General features: G+C 41.5%; 1 protein-coding gene across 3 annotated transcripts in view; it reads left to right on the forward strand.

Moving 5' to 3' along the window:
• Positions 1-4,526: 4,526 nt before the first annotated feature.
• The window catches only part of pparaa (peroxisome proliferator-activated receptor alpha a), a 29,446-nt gene continuing 9,901 nt past the window's right edge, over positions 4,527-24,071 (forward strand). Inside the window, exons 1-3 of one of the 3 annotated variants that reach the window (XM_034290157.1) lie at positions 4,527-4,913; positions 22,021-22,269; positions 23,541-23,707. In XM_034290157.1, coding sequence (XP_034146048.1) covers positions 22,065-22,269; positions 23,541-23,707 — 372 coding nt within the window. In that variant the 5' untranslated portion in view covers positions 4,527-4,913; positions 22,021-22,064. Of the gene's footprint in view, positions 4,914-16,576; positions 16,744-22,020; positions 22,270-23,540; positions 23,708-24,071 lie in introns of those variants that run through there. The other 2 variants (XM_010887147.4, XM_034290158.1) reach the window with 2 other exon arrangements.

A 24,071-nucleotide genomic window follows, 5' to 3' on the forward strand; every position in this document is an offset into this window, starting at 1 on the left:
AATGGCAGTGAATTGTGTGAGACATAAGCGTAGTTAGGTGATTCATGATGGCGGTCAGGTGAGTCATAATGGCAGTGTGGTGAGTCATAATTTCAGTGAGGTGGATGATTAATAATGGCGGTGGGGTGGGATAATTATTTGTGGTCGTATGTTAGGTATAAGGTGTGTATGTCTCCCTAGGTAATCCTGTATTCCCAGTTGTGTGTAGGATGTTATTGTCAGTAGTCTATTTTATCTATTTATGTTTTGGCCTCCTCAAAACCATCCCTAGTTAGACTCTGTTTAATAGTGTAGACATCTTCATTTTAACTTTGAACATTGGACAATACCTTCGCAAAGTTTTCAGACCCCTTCCCTTTCCTTCTACACACAATACATACCCCTTAATGACAAAAAACAAGTTTTTTAAAACGTTTTGCCAATTTCTTTGGAAAAAAAACAGTAATGCATCTCATATACATACGTTTTAATTCAGTGCCTTTTTGGGGAGGCCTAGACAAGCTTTGCAAGCTTGGATTTGGGCATTTATTTTCCAAATTGTTCCTGTTAGAACAAGTTCAAGCTTTGTCAGATTGGATTGAGAGTGTTGGTAAACCATAATCTTTAGGTCTCCCCAAGATGTTTAAAGGGGTTCAAGTACGGGCCTTTACTTTCAAAGCCTTGGCTGGGCACTTTGGCTAGAAAAATGAATCCAGTCAGAGGTTCTTTGTTCTCTGGATCACATTTTCTTCAAGGGCCTCTTTCTTCATCCTTCCCGTAGTTCTGACCAATCTCTCAGTCTCTGCCACTGAAAAATGTCCCCACAGCAGTATGCTGCCACCACCATGCTTCACTGTAGGGATGGTGTTCGGGAGGCCATGTATGATACCTTGTTTTTGCCAGACGTAGTTTGGCATTCAAACCTAATAGCTAGATTTTTACATCAGACCAAGTCATCTTTTCCTCATGCTGTCAGAGTCCTTCAGACAGCATGTCATATGTCTTTTACTCAGCAGTGGTTTCCATCTTGCCACTCTACAATAAAGGCTGACTGACTGAATGCTACAGGGATGGCTGTCCTTCTGGCATGTTCTCTGATTTCTGGTCTTTTAGAATGGCCATTTAATTCTTTGGAAATTTCAATGCTTTCAAACACTCCCCAGATCTATGCCTTGAAACAGTTCTGGCACAGTTCCTTGGCCTTCATGTCTTGGTTTTTGCTCTGACATGCACTATTAAGTGTGTGACCATACACTCACCTAAAGGATTATTAGGAACACCTGTTCAATTTCTCATTAATGCAATTATCTAATCAACCAATCACATGGCAGTTGCTTCCATGCATTTAGGGGTGTGGTCCTGGTCAAGACAATCTCCTGAACTCCAAACTGAATGTCAGAATGGGAAAGAAAGGTGATTTAAGCAATTTTGAGCGTGGCATGGTTGTTGGTGCCAGACGGGCCGGTCTGAGTATTTCACAATCTGCTCAGTTACTGGGATTTTCACACACAACCATTTCTAGGGTTTACAAAGAATGGTGTGAAAAGGGAAAAACATCCAGTATGCGGCAGTCCTGTGGGCGAAAATGCCTTGTTGATGCTAGAGGTCAGAGGAGAATGGGCCGATTCAAGCTGATAGAAGAGCAACTTTGACTGAAATAACCACTCGTTACAACTGAGGTATGCAGCAAAGCATTTGTGAAGCCACAACACGCACAACCTTGAGGCGGACGGGCTACAACAGCAGAAGACCCCACCGGGTACCACTCATCTCCACTACAAATAGGAAAAAGAGGCTACAATTTGCACAAGCTCACCAAAATTGGACAGTTGAAGACTGGAAGAATGTTGCCTGGTCTTGATGAGTCTCGATTTCTGTTGAGACATTCAGATGGAAGAGTCAGAATTTGGCGTAAACAGAATGAGAACATGGATCCATCATGCCTTGTTACCACTGTGCAGGCTGGTGGTGGTGTAATGGTGTGGGGGATGTTTTCTTGGCACACGTTAGGCCCCTTAGTGCCAATTGGGCATCGTTTAAATGCCACGGCCTACCTGAGCATTGTTTCTGACCATGTCCTTCCCTTTATGACCACCATGTACCCATCCTCTGATGGCTACTTCCAGCAGGATAATGCACCATGTCACAAAGCTTGAATCATTTCAAATTGGTTTCTTGAACATGACAATGAGTTCACTGTACTGAAATGGCCCCCACAGTCACCAGATCTCAACCCAATAGAGCATCTTTGGGATGTGGTGGAACGGGAGCTTCATGCCCTGGATGTGCATCCCACAAATCTCCATCAACTGCAAGATGCTATTCTATCAATATGGGCCAACATTTCTAAAGAATGCTTTCAGCACCTTGTTGAATCAATGCCACGTAGAATTAAGGCAGTTCTGAAGGCGAAAGGGGGTCAAACACAGTATTAGTATGGTGTTCCTAATAATCCTTTAGGTGAGTGTATATAGAAAGGTGTGAGCCTTTTTAAATAATGTCTAATCAATTGAATTTGCCACAGGTGGACTGCAATCAAGTTGTAGTGATATCTTAACGATGATCAAAAGACACAGGATGCATCTGAGCTCAGTTCTGAAGTGTCATGGCAAATAATTATACATATTTGTCCAAATTCCATTGTACCTATGTCCCTGTCTCATTACAACTTCCAACATGTTTGGAGAGTTGAAAATTGTGGTATGACTTCCTCTGAGGCATCCTTTCCAGGCATTTTTTATTATTTGCACAATGCAGTCTCACCAATAAGTTATGTGTTAGGACACACTCGATTGACAACCTCAGCTTTTATTCATGCACCTGACCCGTCTGGGAGTTGCTACAATGCGATAACATTATTGACATTGCCAACCTACATCTAGGGCTATGCTTGGCCAGTACACATCGCTTCCAGCCACAAATCTGTTAGTGGAATAGTCAAGGTTTCAATCTAGACTGTGGCCTTATTCCCCCACTTTAAGAATGGATTAATATATCTTTGAAAATGCTTAGAATGAGGCAATTTTTCCAAATGATAGCTTCATGGTTCTGGAACAGAGTTAGTATGAAGTTAACTGGTTACAGTAGCATTGTTTACATTATTTTGAATCACACACCAGATATGAAGAGGGTGCTAGAATTGTCACTGGTGAATATGGGTTAGTGTTTTGCTTCTTGGAAGAGTTTGTCATCCTTCCACACCTCCCACCCTTTTCTCTTTCTTGATCCCTCTCTCCTGCTCTCACGCACACTCATCGTGTTGAGGCGGTGAGGAAAGTGTGTCTTGCTCACGTACTTTGATACGTTCCTATTTCATCATCGGCTGAGCTCCTCCTCCACTAACAGCTCTCTTTCCCTCCTGCTCTCCCTCCTTTTCTCCCTCCCTCTCTCCCTCCCGCTCTCTCCTCTTTTCTTTTTTTCTATCTGTCTCTGTTCGACTGCCTCACTCTCCCAGTCCAGGCCACATGCAAGGGGAAAACTAGGACGCTAGTCGTATGAAGAAAAAAAAAAGAAAACGGGAAAAGCGTCTGCTGCTTTTGCTATAGATCCTCCCCTTCAGAGCGACTGCCAGAAGGAGGGCTTTTACTACTCTGGGGAGTTTAACCCTCTGCCTCCATATCTCTGCTCTTCAAGGAAGACCATCTACTAAATACCCTCCAACAAGTAGCTATTGGGTTGCCTCTGTTTAAGTTTTGGTTTGCTTGTCTTTGAAAAAATATTTTTGGACCTTATTTTTCCTGCTGTGGATTCCATACTTTTGTGTACCAGAGTTATTGGGCAGTGCGTTTTCATAATTTTTTGGGATTGCAGTGGCTGTTTGCTATGTCGTCTCGCTTCGAATTGATCAGGATGTGCTTCCTCTTGCTAAAGATGAAGATGGCTGTTTTACTGCAAACACCGTGGTAGCAGCAGCTTTGCTTAACGTGTCGTCATGATTCCCCGCTCCTTCACTGGCTCTTCCTCGCTAAAAAACACACACAAACAAATACTGCTAGACTCTCACTGCTCTACCCATTTCTTGCCCCCTTTCCCTTTCTCCTCCAGTCCTTCGCTCTTTCTCTCTCCCTCTCTCCTGCCTGTGAAAGGAGAGCAGGAAGGCGGTGCAGCAGTGGTGGAGGGGTTTTTCTGGGACATGTGCCAATTTCAAACAAAAGACACAAAAAGGCTATGAGTGAGAGATGCCTCCAACGAAAGAAAAAAATGTGTCGCATGTTGAAATGCAATAAGTGATTTGTAGCGAGTGTGCGCCGTGTGTGTGTGTGTGTGTGTGTGTCTGTCCGTGTCCGTGCGTGTTTGTTTGTGTGAGAAAACTAACTTGCAGAATTCCTAGCGCGCGAGCCAGTAAGCAGAGATTTTGAATTCTCTCTCTCGCTCGCCCTCGCTGTCTTGTGAAGGCATCTGAGGTTTCGGAGCCGGAGAGAGGGGTGGTGGATGAAAAGGGGTGGGGCCTCCTATTTGGTTGCTGTTGAATTATTCATACTCCAGGGCCAACCAACCCAGCAGAGAGGCAGGACTCGCTGACTGGCTGTGGTTGCTGCCATTAGCGTTCATCCAACTTACAGTTTGTCCTCATTCAAAGACTTGTTAACTGCCAGGCTGGGACGACCACGTGCCTCCCAGGCACGACCGTGGCCTCCTATTGCGGTGGGGCCCAGCTCGGCGATAGACCCAGACCCTGACAGACTAGACAGCCTTGAAATGTGTCACTGAGCTGGGGAAAGGCAGCTCCCCCTAACCCCTCTCTGGTTCTCACCGAGCGTCTGGAGCTAGACTGACTGTGGCTGCCCTCGCTCTGTCCCTCTCTGCAGGATATCTACCCTAAGGCACAGGTTCTGGGCCGACCCTGTTTGTTAATACGTCTGTCTGGTTTTCAAGACCCTGGATTTCACGTGCACTGTTGGCGTGTAATGCCGAGTACAAATATCAGATTTGAGGTGAGTACAACATTTCTAATGGTTCTCCGATATGTATGAAATAGTCAGTTTTGATTAGCTATCCAAGTATGTTGTGTAGTAGTTGATTGACACACGGAAGAGCATATCGTTTGAACAGTTTCAGTTCTCACACTTGTGTAATGAGGAGATAGACTTCCCCATAAACATCAGGAACAATACCTTTCCCACGTCTTCATAAAATTCTGTGTCTAACTCAGGGCCAGTTCACCTTTGTGTTGTTTCCAAGTTGTACTGTTCTGAAGAAACTGCCAGTGCTATTTCCGATGTAGGTATGGTTCCTACTTCCTCATGGCTGTGTTTGCCATGGTGAGCGGTTGAGGTCGAGAGAGGGGGACAGTTTTGGAGGGACCAGAGCTGAGTGTGGTTGCTGTAGTATTGGGAGAGATGCCAGAGCATGGAAGCAGTACCATACCCTTTTCCCAGAGTAGCTTTTTCAGTAACCTCTGCAGCGAAGAGAAAGCCGTTAGAAACTGTACATCCAAACTGTGGCTGTTTTATTCCTAATTCAAGTGCGTATAGAAACTGATAGTTTATGTTTTTTTATTGTTAAATACGGAAGGGGAAGCGGATCCAAAAATGTGTGTATACGTGGCTACACATTAGTTCAACACATATTTACTATAATGTCGTAAATAAACTCTTCACGATAATTATAATTTGCTCAAGCAGTCTGCCACGTGGTAGTCTGAAATTAAATATAGCTCAATATAAATACAAATATATATGTTTATATATACACAGGCATATATATATATATATATATTTTGATTTTGTTTAATATGTTGTCAAATATTGCATTCTCAAAGATCTTTCCTATTAAATGGAAGGGCAAATTCTGCAATATCATAATAGGCTTGAAAGAGAATAGGCCCAAAAATCCTTTGATAGGAGTTGTGGTATGTCCTGTGCTGACGCAGATTCTGATAGACCTTCACCAATAGAAGGAGAGTATTTTGATTTAACCAATAGCAATTGAGTTAGAGCCAAACTGGCTGGAGATGGAATAGCACTAATCGGCCCGTGGAGGCACAGGAGCCCACTGGAACCCACGTACATTCGATCTCCAATGCTCTTCTACCTTACCACATTTACACAGCAACAGTGTACGATGTACAGAACGGCAAAATCGATTAGGTTTAAACCTACAGCATAAAGGTTCTATTAACAAACAGTAACAATCCTTCGTAAGGTAAGATACTCTTTATTATTTTCGGTCCAGCCCTAATAATGTGTTATAATACCTGTAAAAGCAATGATCCATGTCTGAAACTTCTTATTGTGGGTCGATCGATTTAGCGTATTATACATTTTAACATTGGGGGTAAGGCTGGCTGAGGTACAAGTGTGTTGGACTAAAGAGTAATGAAGGGTGATGAAGATATGCACGTGTGGGAACAGGGCGTACCCCTTCTGTATTACGTTGATCTAGCCTTTTAGAGGCCCTTTGGAAAGGAAGAAGCTGGAACATAGGATCAGAATTTAGCGAGGTCTTGTAGAACCTGGTCAGGAATTCTAGAAGCTGCTATAATTCTATCTGTCATTGTACTTAAGGTAATTAACTCTTCTCCAATGCCTACATACAGAAATACTTTTTTAGTCAAACTGTACAGTTTAGCACTTCATTTCATTTTCAGTTCATCTCTGAAACGGGTTTCACGGTTTTAGGTTATAGAAAGGAGAGATGGTAAAAGAGGACACAGTGGATGGGCCCTTCCAAGTAATCATGGGTAGGTATGTATAGTGGTATTGAAGCGCATGTAAACTTAAGATGCATATCAGACACTCTGAGCCCATTCCTGGGAATGCCAAATTGACTGCTTGTGTAAGCATAGGGCACACAGACACACAGAGACACGCACAGTCAAACACACACACACACACACACACACACACACAGAAACACACTGTCAGATAGAGGCAGCAAACACCCAGACACACTTGATGCCATGTGCTCCACAATGGACCCTGGGTTTAACGATGAATGGAGTTCCCACGCCTCTGTGAAGGAGAGGGCACAGACCCCTCCTTATAGCATTCACACACACACACACACACACACACACGCACACACACACTCACAGACAAGCACACCGACGCACTCCGTATGCACAGAAGTATCAATCACACATTTAAGTGCAAACGTACTGACACCCACTTTTACTCTCACTGAAACAAAAACACGCTTATCACACTGTGAGTGCGAACAGAAAAATCGCTCAAGACAAAAAAAATTATTAATATGATTTGTGACTCTGATACTAATACTACTAAAAATGTTCCCATTGTGAAGTGATTTTGGGTGAAAACTGATTGATGAGACAATACAGGAACGGAACAAACGGAGCAGGCGAGATTTTGTAAAGAAAATGTTCAGTGCACTAAAAAATATCGTAAATCGGTTTGAATTTTGTTAGAATGCGATGTGAGATTTTGCATGTGTGTGCTTGTGCCTTTGTAGGTGTGTGTTTGTGAATCAGACTGCCTTGATTGTAGTGGGTGTGTCCATTTTATTAAAAAAAATCATAGTTATTTTATTAGTGGTGTTTGCATGATAAAATATGTGTCTCGTCAATTATTAATGTTTGGAAGGAAAGTATTACATTGGCTGTAATTACCATGTAGGAAGATCTCAGATCTCAGTGAGTACAAAATACATATAAATTTGCAGGAAATTGTGAAAATATATGCATATATTTTCGGTTGAACAATCAAGGTTCAGGTTGTATTCATTTTAATATTGTAATACACACTTTTTAGCCTTTGTATTTTCTTTGCCGTTTATGTAGTTTCGCGTAGTTAGCCAATGACTTCTTAAACAAATAGTACAAACTTTACCAAAACCATGAACTAGTCTATGTTGGAGAGTTAACATTTAAAAAAAAAGGTGCAGCATTTCAGGTTTGGGATTTTGTCTGTCGTGTCTCAATGTGTCTGCGTTTTTCTGTGTGCGCATAAGCCTGTTCAGGTTTATCTTAATTAACTTATCCTTATCCAGATTTATCCTAATTTTAGCAACATTTAAATGTTTATTTTATACAGGTGCAATATATAAACAACTTCAGTTTGTTAGTTTGTCAAAAAAAATTATCCATTTTTTTTTTTTCTAAAATCAAAAAGTGTTTCTGGTTTATAGAAATGTTAAATCTTTTAGAAACATTTAGTTGTATAAATATAGGAATCTTTGTTTTTATGTTTTAGTTTTCAAATTAGTAAACGTTATTGTTTATTATTGTAGTTGCAATACATTACTCTTGGTTAGAAATCAGTTTATGAAATGAAGATATTAATCAGAGAATTCACCCTGAGGAAAGCGTATAATTAGCGACAATTTAAAAAACACTTTTAAATAGACATTCACATGAATCCACGATACAGTCTATGAACTTCGGTGTTTGGGCCAAAATACCAATGTTCAATAGAGAAACGTGTTATCTGAACAAGAAACCAGAGCGACAGAGAACATTTACTTTGTTCAGCAGCTTCTGTGTAACTTCATTCAGGTCGGTAACAACCTAGATGTACTGTAGGACATTTCTGTACTGTATTATGAGGTCTGATCACTTGAGCATATGTGAACTCAGTCTTAATGATATTTCTAAGAAGAAGTTTGGCCGGAGAAAGCATAAGCCCAGGAGTGTTCTGGTACCAGTCGACAGAGACATTTGGCATTCTGCCCTCCATGAGTCGCTATGGCCCCTTGTTACTACAAAGTGATCGATTTTCTATGTATTTCAATTATCTTGAATGTAATATACATCTCATTTTTTATAGCAGGAAATGTAGGGAAGGAGCGAGAGAGAGGGTGGCCGAGATGGGTCCGAAACCCCCGTCGCCAGGGGGCATTCGTGGTGCAGAGTCAAAAGTCTAGATGGAACATTTGCATGAGTTTCTGTGCCGAGCTCTAATTGCTACAAGACTGTAAGCATTTGTTTCTGTGTTTGTGGTTTGCTTGACAAGCTTTACATTTCTCTCAGACATTTCGATTGGAGTTGTTTGAAATATGTTCCCGTTTTATTTGTTTGCCATTTTAGGATCGGATATGGGGTGACGAGCTGGAACGGACCCGGGATTGATGGTGAGGATGGTTTATCCGCGGCGTTTCTTTTCTCGGTTCTTATGTGTCCTGTTGCACAGTTTGAGCTGGGTTGGTGTTTGGCTTGAAATAATGTGTCATGCCAGCGTTTTTCAGTAGCCTTCACACACAACGTTAGTCCAATGTTAATGGTGCGCTTGTTTGTTTTAAAGGCACCCGCCTGTCCCTCACACTTGTTGTATAAATTGAACAGTAGTGAGGGGAAATCTGGACTGGTAGTCTGTCGGGGCAGTAATGTTAGTGATCTGTTAAGTACTGTAACAGAAGCTAATACCCTGAATCTGGCCAATTATACAGTGAAAGAGGAAAGGTAACTCCAGCACCTCAAAGGTCGGACAAATATAAAGAGAAACAGCAGACCGGGCACTCTGGTTGGCAGAGAAACGGTAATCAGGGCATCACACTAGGTTGGCACCCTGAACTACAGAAACACCTTATTTTCAATGGGCACCACAGAGCAAGACGGCAATCAGAAGACCTTCCAGGCCTTGTTTCCGGGCCTGGGGAAAAAGCGCCACCTGTTGTTAGTTTTGTAAGGTACCGAACATTGAAAGGGCTAGTTTTAGAATCGTGCTTCTGGGATGAGTAACCTTGTCTAAGATATCGTCCATAGTGAATGCCTGGCCTTCAGCTCAGTGAGCTAACAGTATTTTTGCAGAATAGTGAAATGTTACTTTCTTTCCACTGCCACCTTTTGAAAGTAATTGCATAAGAATAGTCTGCCTTACCTGCACCCTGAAGAAATTAATGCGACAGTAAAAATGCTACAACAGTGCATTAATAATTTGGGCTTTGACTTGAATTATTTGAGAGTTCGGAGGCCTAGGATTCATCTCCTCTTCATATGAATCCAAAGTCCCTGACCGTGGAGTGGCTGGCTTCGTTTTGGCCTGGCTGGCCTGGCTGGTCCAAGAAAGTCAGAGGTGGAGCCAGAGTTTTGACACCTAAAGTAACAAACGCCTCGTGGTATCGCCCTGTTACTACACCGATGGGCAGTTTACTCGACACAGACTAAGCTTAGTCTTGAACTAAAAATATTTATTCATGGAGAATTGCCATTGAAAGTTCTATTTAATTAATGACACCTGGGCTCATTTAACTGGCCAGTTATAGTCTAATACAAATACATATTTTAATCTGTTAGCATCCGATGACATTGTTCACAATTTGTCGACACTATTTGTGTCATTATTATTTCTTTTTACTTTTATTGACAGAGAGAATCATAGGGAAACCGATGAAGAGGAGACATAATGGTGAAGGGTAGAGACGGGTACTGATCCCTGGTCTCTGACAAAGAGCTGCATAAATGAATGCAACTGAGAGTGTTACCGGTAGACCACAGCTGTGTACCTAACACTAATTCTGATCCTGTATTCTAGCCCTCTAAATACAAATTATAATCTCTTAGTGTATTATAACCATCTTTGTTTGGATACCAATCTATTAGGACAGTATTTTAATCATCTTAGTACATATGGTCGGTCTCCCTCCTCCTGGGTGCAGTTGGAGGAGTTACATTGGCCAACTTTGGATTTAAAGACTGCTATATATACACTGGAACTGAGCCCAAACATTTTAGACGCTGACTGGTACAGTCTATTTCCTGTAATAGCCACGGGGTTGTATCTAAACATTGGTACAGTCTATTTCCTGTAATAGCCAAGGGGTTGTTTCTAAACATTGGTACAGTCTATTTCCTGTAATAGCCAAGGGGTTGTATCTAAACTTTGGTACAGTCTATTTCCTGTAATAGCCACGGGGTTGTATCTAAACATTGGTACAGTCTATTTCCTGTAATAGCCACGGGGTTGTATCTAAACATTGGTACAGTCTATTTCCTGTAATAGCCACGGGGTTGTATCTAGACATTGGTACAGTCTATTTCCTGTAATAGCCACGGGGTTGTATCTAAACATTGGTACAGTCTATTTCCTGTAATAGCCACGGGGTTGTATCTAAACATTGGTACAGTCTATTTCCTGTAATAGCCACAGGGTTGTATCTAAACATTGGTACAGTCTATTTCCTGTAATAGCCACAGGGTTGTATCTAAACATTGGTACAGTCTATTTCCTGTAATAGCCACAGGGTTGTATCTAAACATTGGTACAGTCTATTTCCTGTAATAGCCACAGGGTTGTATCTAAACATTGGTACAGTCTATTTCCTGTAATAGCCACGGGGTTGTATCTAAACATTGGTACAGTCTATTTCCTGTAATAGCCAAGGGGTTGTATCTAAACATTGGTACAGTCTATTTCCTGTAATAGCCATGGGGTTGTATCTAAACATTGGTACAGTCTATTTCCTGTAATAGCCACGGGGTTGTATCTAAACATTGGTACAGTCTATTTCCTGTAATAGCCAAGGCGTTGTATCTAAACATTGGTACAGTCTATTTCCTGTAATAGCCAAGGGGTTGTATCTAAACATTGGTACAGTCTATTTCCTGTAATAGCCACGGGGTTGTATCTAAACATTGGTACAGTCTATTTCCTGTAATAGCCACGGGGTTGTATCTAAACATTGGTACAGTCTATTTCCTGTAATAGCCAAGGGGTTGTATCTAAACATTGGTACAGTCTATTTCCTGTAATAGCCAAGGGGTTGTATCTAAACATTGGTACAATCTATTTCCTGTAATAGCCACGGGGTTGTATCTAAACATTGGTACAATCTATTTCCTGTAATAGCCAAGGGGTTGTATCTAAACATTGGTACAGTCTATTTCCTGTAATAGCCACGGGGTTGTATCTAAACATTGGTACAATCTATTTCCTGTAATAGCCAAGGGGTTGTATCTAAACATTGGTACAGTCTATTTCCTGTAATAGCCACGGGGTTGTATCTAAACATTGGTACAATCTATTTCCTGTAATATCCACAGGATAACAACACTGTTTCACCCACTCAAACCCACTTAAACTGACCTGCAGGTTTGTTCAGCTAAGACTAATATGCATTTCAGCAATGTACAGTGTAAATCGCTTATTTTTCATTTTGACTGAAATACCCTGTCTTCAGAAACAGATGGGCAGGGAGTACTGTTATGTGTCATTTACAAGCAAATCGCTAGGTTGCGGAGATCTGTGTGTGGGCCAGATTTGTATGGCATTTATGGGATTCTTATCCTATAAAAAAGCCACAAGTTAATTTGAGAAGGTGTGTGCATGTTGTGACTGTGCCTCACTCTCACTCTGAAGGCCTGTGACTCACTGTTTTCGGTGGTGATATACTTTTCATTTTATCAGTGGCTCTGTCTCCTTCAGTCTGAGGTCAGCCACAGTGCTGCCCACAGCCTCTGTGTCACAGGGAACGTTGTCAACATTAACCACAATCCCTCACCTCTCCCCTCTCACCCCCAAAACCAAACCACCACCAGATTTACTACAGAAAGTCGCTAGCTAAGGCCCTTGTTTCTTTTTTTTCTTGCTGAAAAAAACCTCACCGTGGCTGAAACCGTGATCAGCAACAAACCGTTTTAAACTTGCCAACATGTCAGGTATTGCATCACTTAGCTGTTTTGAGCTCAGATGTGACCCTGATCAACCTGTCAAATTACAGGTTAATAATCTAGCAACTGACAGCACAGCAAGTAGCCACTGTTAACAAATGTTTCTGGTTTCTACAGGTGGTGTGAACCAGAGATGTCACAAAGAGGAACATAATGCAAAAATCATGAGTTGTTAGTGTGTGTGTGTCTGTGTGTGTGGGTGTGTGTGTGGGTGGGTGGAGGGGGGTGGGGGCACGTTGCTCACCTTTTCATATTTGAGCTTCCACATGAAGACCACTCGGGCCGAGACAAACCAACTGTCCTTTGGTGTGAGGTAGTAGGTTGTATAGTTTTAGGGTCCCACCCAAGCTGTCAGATGACTATACAACATACTGTCTTTCCTCAAGTGGCTGTAATAACGTCATGGAGGCTCCATGTGAAGAATCCTTGGATGAAGTTTAGGACACTTTTATGGGGGGCAATAGAAATGTATAATTTGTGCGTACATTATTACAAGCATTATTACATTACTATTGCATACATTATGATGTTTATTATTAATAAAGTGGGTGCCTTTGTGTTGTAGGCTCTAGATGCTAGCTGTATAGCATGTTGGTCTAAACAGGAATTTTCTGGTCGGACTTCAGCTTTGAACTCCTACCGGCAGAGAGATGAGACCCTGCCTGATCGGTGATTCATGGTGTTCGCACAGGGTGAGGTAGTAGGTTGTGTGGTTTCAGGGTTGTGATTTTGCCCCATCAGGAGTTAACTATACAACCTACTGCCTTCCCTGAAGGGCAGCAACTCAACGCGACATGCCACAATGGAGCTCAACACCTTTGAATGACAAATCTAAGAAGGTATAGTATCTTCAACTGACTTGACTTTGGCACTACACAATGTACTTTTCAAAGTGTATTTCATGTTTTTGAATTCGGATTGGGTTCACTTTGAATTGTGCAATAATTCACAGTGTACTAAAACTCATAATAAAAAGTGAATAGTCTTACTTTGTGTGTCAGTGTCTTTCTTTTGGTGTATAGTTATGCATGTCCCTTAAATAATAATGTAGTTGTCAACTATGAAGAGGTTTCCATATGTGGCAATTTTTGTTCCTGGACATGACTAAAACATCTGCTGGATGGATAGATCAGTGAAGACACCAAGAGGAATACACGTCAAAATACAAGTGAAATAGGAAAGACGTTTTGCAATGTTGTGTTTGAAAATGTCTGGAGTCAAGCATTAGAAATTGCAGGGTATGTGTTCCCACTCTCGTCCTAGACAGATGTCATGGTGTTATAGCTTTTATGAACTATAAAATATGCACAGAAACAGCCATGGTGTATAGGGCAGACGGCCCACTGTCTCAGGTGCCCATATCCAGAATTTACAACGGTTGCCTGGCACACACACTCCGTCAGACAGAAACGCACCCATAAAGGAAAATTAGGATTTCAAAAGTATAGTTTATGTCGCATCTCCCAACTCATTTTAAGGCTATTTATTAAATGTGAAGTGAGTTAATTGCCTTGGAACACCAACTGAAATCTTCTGTTGCCCTATAGGTGATATCAAAAGGGGTGTTGTACAAAACACATTCATTATCACGTCTAACCAATCAGGGACAGCCAGTGATGAATTTTCTTAATGTGGATTTATCCACGTGTGTTTTGGGACCAATCAGATGGAGGCCATCTGTTTCTGAGACCAATGTCATGGCTACCCAGGAGACCTTAGGGAGCTGTTCAGATCCAGGCTAAATCCCAAATGCTCCCGTCCCCTCAGGCCGTCCATTTGCTTATTAACGTACCTACGCCATTTGCACAAGTGTCCCAAAGCTGTGAAAGTGCAAATGATCAAAGGTGTAGAGGCTAATTAGAGTATCTAGCTGCCCCTTCCAGCGAGTCTATAACCAATGGCGTAGGTTTGTATTGTTTATTGGGGGGGTCAGGGTTAATGGATCCCAGGACTTTCACTCTTTTCCAGGGGGGTCACAATGACCTGTTTGTAATATTGGGGGATAGGGTCATGACCCCACTTCCCCCCTAATTCTACACCCCTGTCTGCAAATATGCGACCTACATAGATGAAGTGAAATCCCGTAAGGCACCCTGTTATGTTGGAGTTTTAGAAGGGGAACTTCAATGACATTCAAGCGTGCGGAGGTTTGGCCGTGCCGAAGAGGATCAAAACCACAATGGCTTTGTCATTCTCTGCAGTGCAGCTGTGTCAGTACAGCCAGGTGTTGGAATAATTGTTACAGCCCAATGAAAATGCCAGGGGGTCCAGAGAATGGAGCATGACAATAGGGTCATGGTCAAAAATGGGTCTAGAGAAGTGCATGAAAAAAGTTATAGGAAATACTTTTACCATTCATGATACATATTCTAAATATAAATGTTTCTATTTTGAAATCCTTTATGAAAATCTGTACAGGACATAGCATCATGCAGCACGTTTATTTTATAAAAAAATACAAATCTATATATTTATATTGAGGGTTTATGTCTTATCGGCATTGGATTTTTTAATTGTGTCCCCATCAAGTCTGGCTTTCCCAGAAGGAAGGTTTTGTAGTCAGGAATGTGATTTCAGATGGATTTCAAGGTTGTTTATCAGGTCTGCACACCAGGTGGCGCCATACATTATTGCATTATCTGCAGCCAGGCACACTCCTTTTTTATTGTTCAAGATGATAAAAACCTTGATGTATCATGAGTTAATTATGACTGGCTGATCTACACATAATACTGAGTTGTTATTTATCATGTAAGGTAATTTGCAAATCAGTTAGTCAGCCGTTAACTGTATTTGTTTTCATCCTCTCAAACTCAGTCCTTTATTTGACAAGCCACTAGTAAAGACATACAGAATTAAATATAGATGAAGTTAAAGGATCTTTCCTCAATGATACGTTCATTAAGAAATCTAGGTCAGAAACCAAACTGTGACCACACTAGCAAGGGATTGAAACGTTTGAGCGAATCAATCTTGTGAAAACTTTGACCAGAGTTGGTTACTGCCTTTCAAAGCAACTTGCAATTATGGGCATAAGAAGTGTCTAGCTTGTGCCTACACGTCGACTGGATGCATTTTTATTAAGGTAATTGTGTTTTTATAGGACGGCCATTCATACAGATTCCTTTTAGAGTTGCGTGTGTTGTAGGCCTGTGCTGTCTGATAGTTAGGCTATCACTTGGCCTACATTTCATTGTGTTGTTTTACCTGTTCTTTTAAATTATCCCACCCCAGTCACAACCTGATCCTAAAATGATCCCATGGCAGGCGAAGGCTATTTGGGCAGGACTGGTCAATCCTGACAAATAATGACTTCAACGTGAACAGTTTTTCCCCTGTGCTGCGGCCTTCAGTAACCAGCCAACTGTCGCAAGGAGTTGACTGATAACACATCTTCAACACATCAAGCCATCTTTAAACTGTCAAGTAAATAGCATATCACAATCAAACTCTGTCCATCTCATTGGATACTGATATTATAAATGTGTACATCAACTGTGAATATATCTCTATTCTCATCACTCACATCACCACTTATATAAAGTGCAACTTTCTGTCGATTTTGTGTATTCTGTGCTCTTGTTGAAGCAGTAACATTTCCTGCGAGTACAAAGCTAATCAATGCATTTGATTTTCCTTCTGTATATTGGACAGTTTTTTTTCTATACTTTTTCACTTGCAAACTGTGACACGTTTTTTAAGGGTTGTTTAATAACCCGTTGGCTTACAACATTTGCAAGGCTTTGTGAAGCTGGAAAGCTGGCGTTCAGAACTGTGGTTCTGATTTCAACAGATAAAACACATGACTTGTTCAAGTAGATTGTAACCACAAGCAGTATGGGTGAGTGAGGGACTGACTGAAGTAGTGGTCAATTATGATGCACGTTGTTTTGTAGATCAGTCATTCAGCAGTAATTTTAACACTCGCGAACCTCGAACACGGCCTGAATTCCTATTCGCTGAAATCATAGGTGTGTCAGGAGGTGTGTGCTTCTCCGGAGCTGTCCATCACATGCGTCATTTCCGACAGGGTCTATGGTTTTTGACAGAGGAAAGGTTGAAGTAATAGTTTTGACAGTCAGTGGCGGACAACACAGGCTTTAATACACATATAGCCTTCAGATTTCAAGTCTGACAGTTCTAGTATTGACGCGCTCTGCAATCATATGGTGTCTGTGGATTGGACCTTCAGCTTTGAGGTAGGTAACACTTTCTCTTACAACATGAATTATTGTTGTGTAATAATTGTGATTGTGGAAAATTCCTCATCTTTGATCAAAGGAATTTGATACCCCGACATTAAAAACCGTAATACTTTTAAGCTCATTCTAATATATTTTTAGCGTTTGTTTTGAATTGCAAATATTTAGTGTATTGAGGTAGACAGAAAAGTATGGAAAAGAAGACCTGAGATTTTTTTGAAATATAGCTTTTACTAAAACGTATTCATGTGTTCTGTTTTGAATAATCCTACATTCAACTGTGTCAGTAAACAAACAGGTCTGCTTTTGGCGATGCTGTGGTTACAATAACCTCCAGTAGACTAGGTTAAGCTACATTCCTATACGAAGTTGTACTGATGCACGCCACTGTATATAAAACATGCATTCGTCTTTTGTTCTCAAAATACCGGGGGGTGTGACGGGAAACTATCCCAAGAATAGTTGCTTACATGTGTGCACCTGCTTTTATCATAATCTGGTGAGACGTTTAGGTGGAGAAAATAAATGAAGGTGCTTAGTGCACACTACACTTGACAAAAATACCTCACGGCTTGGTCTCCCTACAGCTAAAATAATTTAATGTAATCATGTAATTTTTATTTTGAATATCTTTTGAAGTGTTTAAAGTAAATGGTATTGCTAAAAAACTTTAATGCATCTCAAATGATATGCCATTAAATGAAAACATGTATGCCACCCTCTGAATTGAGATGTTGTTTGAATGGCTCCAATCTTACAAAATATAAAAATAATGTAAACTCTCTGTTATCAAATAGGCTACATACATTAACTGCTGCTGACTTAGTACTTTATTTTGTGGAATTGTGGAGATGGGTTTGGGGATTTTCCGTAAAAGAGTTATTAACAGTTACTTCTTTAATACATTTCTTCTTCTTCTTCTTCTTCTTGTAAGTCTTTATCCCTTGTGTTGTATTGAACCGCAAACCCACCTGTATTCCATGCAGTTGGTATTCCATGCAGTCTGACTATTATATGTAACCCCCCCACCCCCCGAGGATCCTGTCCCTTCAGCTCCTGCAGGGTGGTGTTTGTACTGGTCAGAACATCTGACTGCTTCACCCTACCCCCAACACGCAGCTCCTATTCCTTCCTTTTAAAGCCCTTAAAGATATCTTGTAAACCAGATGGTTCAAACCTTCAGTGCTAAAATCCCTGCTGTATGATAATCTGTACTATTCTTACTGAGTTGGTAACTTGTTGATATAACAAATCAACCACTGTAGGACTTCAGTCAACCACTTTAGGAAATCGCATTGCCTTTTATTGTTCAATGTGTCTCACTGTATCTAAGGCTAAAACGCGTGGTTATTCTTGAACAAAATGATTGTTTGGTGATAGTTACACTATAAACACCTTGTTGGTGTTTGTTTTGATGATTACCTGTATATTTGGATAATTGTGAAACTTATTGATTTCCTATAGTTAAGACAGAAGAAGACAATACTATGGCCTTGCTGTAAATACCCTTGTGGGATAACTAAACACAGGAAAACGCAGAAACAGCACGGTAAATTGTCAGAGGGGTAAGTGCTGGAGATGTACTGGGGCCCGGTGGTTGGAGATGTACTGGGGCCCGGTGGTTGGAGATGTACTGGGGCCCGGTGGTTGGAGATGTACTGGGGCCCGGTGGTTGGAGATGTACTGGGGCCCGGTGGTTGGAGATGTACTGGGGCCCGGTGGTTGGAGATGTACTGGGGCCCGGTGGTTGGAGATGTACTGGGGCCCGGTGGTTGGAGATGTACTGGGGCCCGGTGGTTGGAGATGTACTGGGGCCCGGAGGTTGGAGATGTACTGGGGCCCGGTGGTTGGAGATGTACTGGGGCCCGGAGGTTGGAGATGTACTGGGGCCCGGAGGTTGGAGATGTACTGGGGCCCGGTGGTTGGAGATGTACTGGGGCCCGGTGGTTGGAGATGTACTGGGGCCCGGTGGTTGGAGATGTACTGGGGCCAGGTGGTTGGAGATGTACTGGGGCCCGGTGGTTGGAGATGTACTGGGGCCCGGAGGTTGGAGATGTACTGGGGCCTGGTGGTTATTGATGTACTGGCGCCCGGTGGTTATTGATGTACTGGCGCCCGGTGGTTGGAGATGTCCTTTGAGATATACTGGGGCCCTAGAAGTTGTGGAGTACTGTAAGTACTATCAGCATCATAGTCACTTAAGGCCCAAGCAACATGTGTGATGGAACTTTACAATTCAAAGTATGGGAACTGCCAGCAACAGTACTTTTTCTAGTGGTTAACATTAATTCTTTCTTGATGGTGAAATACAGATAAATTATAGGTGTAAATGATAAATGTGAATTGTTGGAGATGTTGTCAACTTCTTGACAGTATCTGATATTGAGCTATACTGTACATGCTGTTATCCGTCATTATGGACTTTAGACTATTCCTTGATTTGATTAGATTTTCTGCTCTTATTCAAAGTTGTTTTTGTGCTGAATGGTAAATTGACCTGTATTATCTGTTAACATGTAATGCTTTGATACCATTTTGTCAGAAATCTTTAATCCATTATCCTTTAATCATAAAATGTACCTTTGGTCTAGATTACTGGTCTGGACCAAGAAGGAATAGCCTAACTCTGGGCAATGTCCTCTTAAGTGATGGGGAGACACTAAATACTTCTGCAGTTGACAGATTTAGTAGACTCCAGTGGTGTTAATGGGTGTACCCAGGGGCCCGTGTCATGCCCTGTTAGATCTCCTCCCTTCCTGTCTGAAGACACAGTTTTTTCATGACTAGAGTTTATCTGGGGTTATGGTTGGAGTCAGCGGATAGTGGAAAAATAGTTCAACCAACCAGTTGTACTATACACACACACACACGCACACACACAGACACACATCTAGTAATGCATGAAGAAATTTTTTTTTAAACTGGATAGATAATTTCCTGTCAGAACTTACTCGGTGAGTCAGGTGATGGGGCTATTTTAATTAAGATTAACTTGAATTCTGCTGTCGTTACATCAATCCAGTCATTGTTGGCTTCTTATCTGGGATATGTGTTGTGTTTACCTGGAAAAGATACCAGTGAAAAAAGGTTTGCTATGGGCTACTGTTTCCAATTAAACTGTCTAATCCATAGACAGATTTGAACAGCTGTTTCATTTACCAAAGCTGTGTTGCAGTCTTAGTTTTGGATGGAGCTAAGATAAGTTGTGCAAAGAGGCTGGGATTTACTGACTCTGTAGATTTGCTTTCAAATGTGCTGTTTCTGGGAACCTTTGTGTTTGTCTGACTCAGTCACTGTGTTTGGAAAGATCATTAGTCCTAGTATGACCTGTGGCCCTTAGCAAGCAATTATTTTGCTATGGTCTATAGCTAACATTATCTACCATAACAACACAGACACAGCTGCGCTTGTTGAGATCAATTTCAGACAAGCAAGTTATCTTGTTTGTTGATCAATTTCTGGTTACTAAAGACAATTCTAGAATTCTGGATATAAACATTATTCCACCGTTTATATATTGCCTTCAGAAAGTATTCAGACCCCTTTGACTTTCTAAACATTGTGTTGTGTTACAGACCAACCTCCACACAATGACAGGTATGTTAGTATTCAGACCCTTTATTAATTAAGTACTTTGTAGAAGCGCCTTTGGCAGAGATTCACATCTTCAAGTCTTCTTGCGTCTCCCAAAAGACGTTCAATAGGGTTCAAGTCCGGGCATGGCTGGGCCACCAAAGACATTGACAGGAGGTGAATCCACCCCGTCGATCTCTTGGTTGTGCGCTTTGGGCCATTCTCATGGGCCATTCTTCATGTTATACGTCTTTCACTCATTAATGGCTTGGATTCTAAATGATTCCAAACATATTCCATTTACCAGTGAGAGAACCTGCTGGGCTTCAATGAACATTCAATGCTTGAGCAATTTCTTATAGATTCTCCAGACCTATGCCTCAGCAAAATGTCAAGGTCTAAGGACAGTTCCTTGGACTTCATGCCTTGGTTTGTGTTCTGACATGCAATGTGAAGAATGGGACCTTAGACGGTCATGTGCCTTTCTAAATCACGTCCAAATGAATTGAATTTGCCACAGTTGGACTCCAATCAAGTTCTAGAACCATCTCAATGTAGATCAAAGGAGACAGGATGCATCAGAGCTCAATTTAGAGTGGCAAAGTGTTTCAATAAATTGGAACACATTTCTAAAAAAGTGTTTTCGCTCTGTCATTCTGGAATATTGTGTGTAGATGGCAAAAAGAAAAATCTATTATAAAGTAAATCTGTTACACAACAAAATATGGACACAGTGAACAAGTCTAAATACTTCCTGAAGGCACTGTACTAGATGACAGCATGCTTGATAGGGTCATTGCAGGACGAATACCTAGCCAGTGCTTTAATATCTCTGCCAGATGTTTCCAACCATTGTGTGAGAAGAGAGGCAGCTGAGCTGTGTTGTGGAGCTGTGTGGGGAGCTTTGTGGGGAGCTGTGTTGTGGAGCTGTATGGAGGATTACATTGTAGAGCCCTGTTGTGGAGCTTTGTGTGGAGCTGTGTTTGTTTGAATGAGTCAGATCAAGTAGCACCCAGTAGAATCACACAGTGCCAGATCAGCAGCCTAGGTCCAACTGTAGAGAGGGATTGGTCATGGTTAGGGTGGTTACCACCTCAGCTGGATGGAATGTCACTTGGCACTCACTGAAGAGGTGTTGATCGATGTATGTGTCTGGTATGTCTGTGTGTCTACTGATCATTGTGTGCAGTTTAGGTCGAAGTTTTTGTGAAGATAACAAGGAATTGAGTAGAGGAATTCAATCATTTGTGGCCAAACCATTTTCATGACCACATTTGATATTGAAAAAAGGCCTTGAAGCTGTAATTTTAGGTTGTTGTTATCCTTGGTTAACAACAGAATCCCAATGTATGTTAATGCAGCCAGTTAGTGAGAACTGAGGTGATAATAAACATTCCTGGGTGGAAGCAGATGGTTTATACACCCTCAATGTCAAGGAAAGGAAGATCTTTTCCTGACATATCATACATAGTTCCTTGTTCTGTGTCTGCGTTTGGACCTAATCTAAGCTTGTATGCATCATTCTTTCTCCCTGGAGTTGTTGTATAATACCAAGAAAAGATTACTCAATCTCCTGTGTTTTTCCTCCATCCTTCTCATTTTCCATGCTCTGTCTCTCCTTCATCCTCCCCTCCCCCCATTTTATTTCTCTCTCTCTCTCTCTCTCTCTCTCTCTCTTTCTACATCTCCCTCTGTGTACAGCCATCCGATGTGTGATCCGGACTGGTTCCTGGTCCAGCAGCATCATGGTAGACATCCCGCTGTCCTACTCCCCTCCATCCCACCTGGGAGAGTCCCTTCTGGACAGCCCGTTGTGTGGAGGCCTGATCACAGACATGGATGACCTGGAGGATTTATCTCAGTCTATAGAGGATGACACCCTCAGCTCCTTTGACCTGTACCCTGAGTACTGCACCACTGGTCCTGGGTCAGAGAACTCCATTACCCTGGGTATGTTTCTTTATGTTTCTTTATGGGTACGTTCAGCCTTTCTACCAAGGTCACCCACACACATACACACACACACACAAACACCTTGTGCCATTACTCTATTTCTGTCTCCTCTGACCCACTATCTCGTGACAGGAAACATTGACAAGCTCTCACAGAACTGTTCGACCTTGACTCCCTGCAGTGGTGATATGTTTAGATTTGTCCTACAGGCCCACCTGCACTGTGTCTCTGTAGTCTTTTTTTCTAAAAGACTGTGACAGTCCCAACATTCCTGAATGGACTTAAAAACACACACTTCCTCACTAATCTGAAAAAGACAAGCTGACCCAAATTCCTGAGGTCCCTACTGCAACAAGTCAGTGATCGACTTACGCATTAAGTCTGATGAATCAGGGCAAAGACTACTAGCAGGAAATTGTGCCACAGTCATATTGCTCTTAGGTCTTCTGTAACACCAAATGGTAGCAAGGGAATTAATTGCAATTATACGTTAACAAAGTAACTACACTTTGTGGCTGTTTATATACATCTACGGCAAAATATCTTTTTTTTTGTTGGCATTTAGTCTAGCTAGCAGCAGTTCTGAAAAGGCTCACTTCAGTCATGAAAGGCTGGTTTATGAAGAGGATAATGTAGGGGCTAGACCGTCAGACTTTATGGTGGCACCCTATGCTGGTTTGAAATCCACATTTCCAAATGACTAATCATTAGATTTTGTTTTACATTGGAATGCTACTCAAAACAACACTCATGTTTCACTGTACTGCTTCTTGTTTAAATATGTAGCCTTGCTGGTGACAGCAGACAACTTTTTGGCAATGGAAACCTTTAATAGTAACCCAATATTGGAACATTAGAACTTAAACATAGCAGGAGTTAAAACAGAGTTGTTAAAACAAAGTTAATTTAGAAGTGCAACTAAATTAACAAACTTCCTATTCTATAAATCTTACTATAAACTATAGACTGATATGACTGCTTTGTACATACAGTTAAGAGCACTTTTCATGCTTTAAATACTGTCTTCTTCAAATTGTGCCATTTTCTGTTGTGTACTTTACACACCTTCACCACAAATCATTTTTAAATACTTTCAATGCCCCAGGGAAAAATTATATTCTGTAAGAATGATATGCAATGGTGACATCCTTTTGGATTTTAATAATGGAATTCATAGAACCCATAGCGCTTTCAATTTCAAGTTTATTCTGTTGATCTTTTGTAGATACCCTGACACTCCTAAGTAATTGTGTTGTTTTTTTGTGTAGATACCTTCACCCCAGCGTCCAGCCCGTTCTCGGGGGTGTTAGAGGTTGGCCCCTCTACGACCATGAAGCAAGAGGACTCCTCCAGCTCCTTCAAACTGGAGTGTCGAGTGTGTATGGACCGCGCTTCAGGCTTCCACTATGGAGTGCATGCCTGTGAGGGCTGCAAGGTGAATGTCCACTAGATGCACAGACAGGGACATACTGTATTCAGACTGACACTTACTTACAAACACAGACACAACCAATGCAATACAATATAGTTCGAGTTTGTGTCAAATATTATGAAACAAATATATAATTGTACTTTAGGGGAATTCAAAATATTTGTTTTGTTCTTTAGCTAATATATATAGAAAACGAAATGTCTACACTGTATTTTCAGAAATTGCCCTTTCCAGTAGTGAAAGTGGTGTGTCACGGTATACTTATCCACTTGTCTGGTAATATGCTGTTATAGATGCACGTTGAGGAGAGCAACCTATACCAGTGCCAGAGAGGGAAACACTGGGGAAGCAGGATCGCTTCGGTCTA

This window comes from Esox lucius, chromosome 23 (assembly GCF_011004845.1).
Source record: "Esox lucius isolate fEsoLuc1 chromosome 23, fEsoLuc1.pri, whole genome shotgun sequence".
Classification (NCBI taxonomy): Eukaryota; Metazoa; Chordata; class Actinopteri; order Esociformes; family Esocidae; genus Esox; species Esox lucius.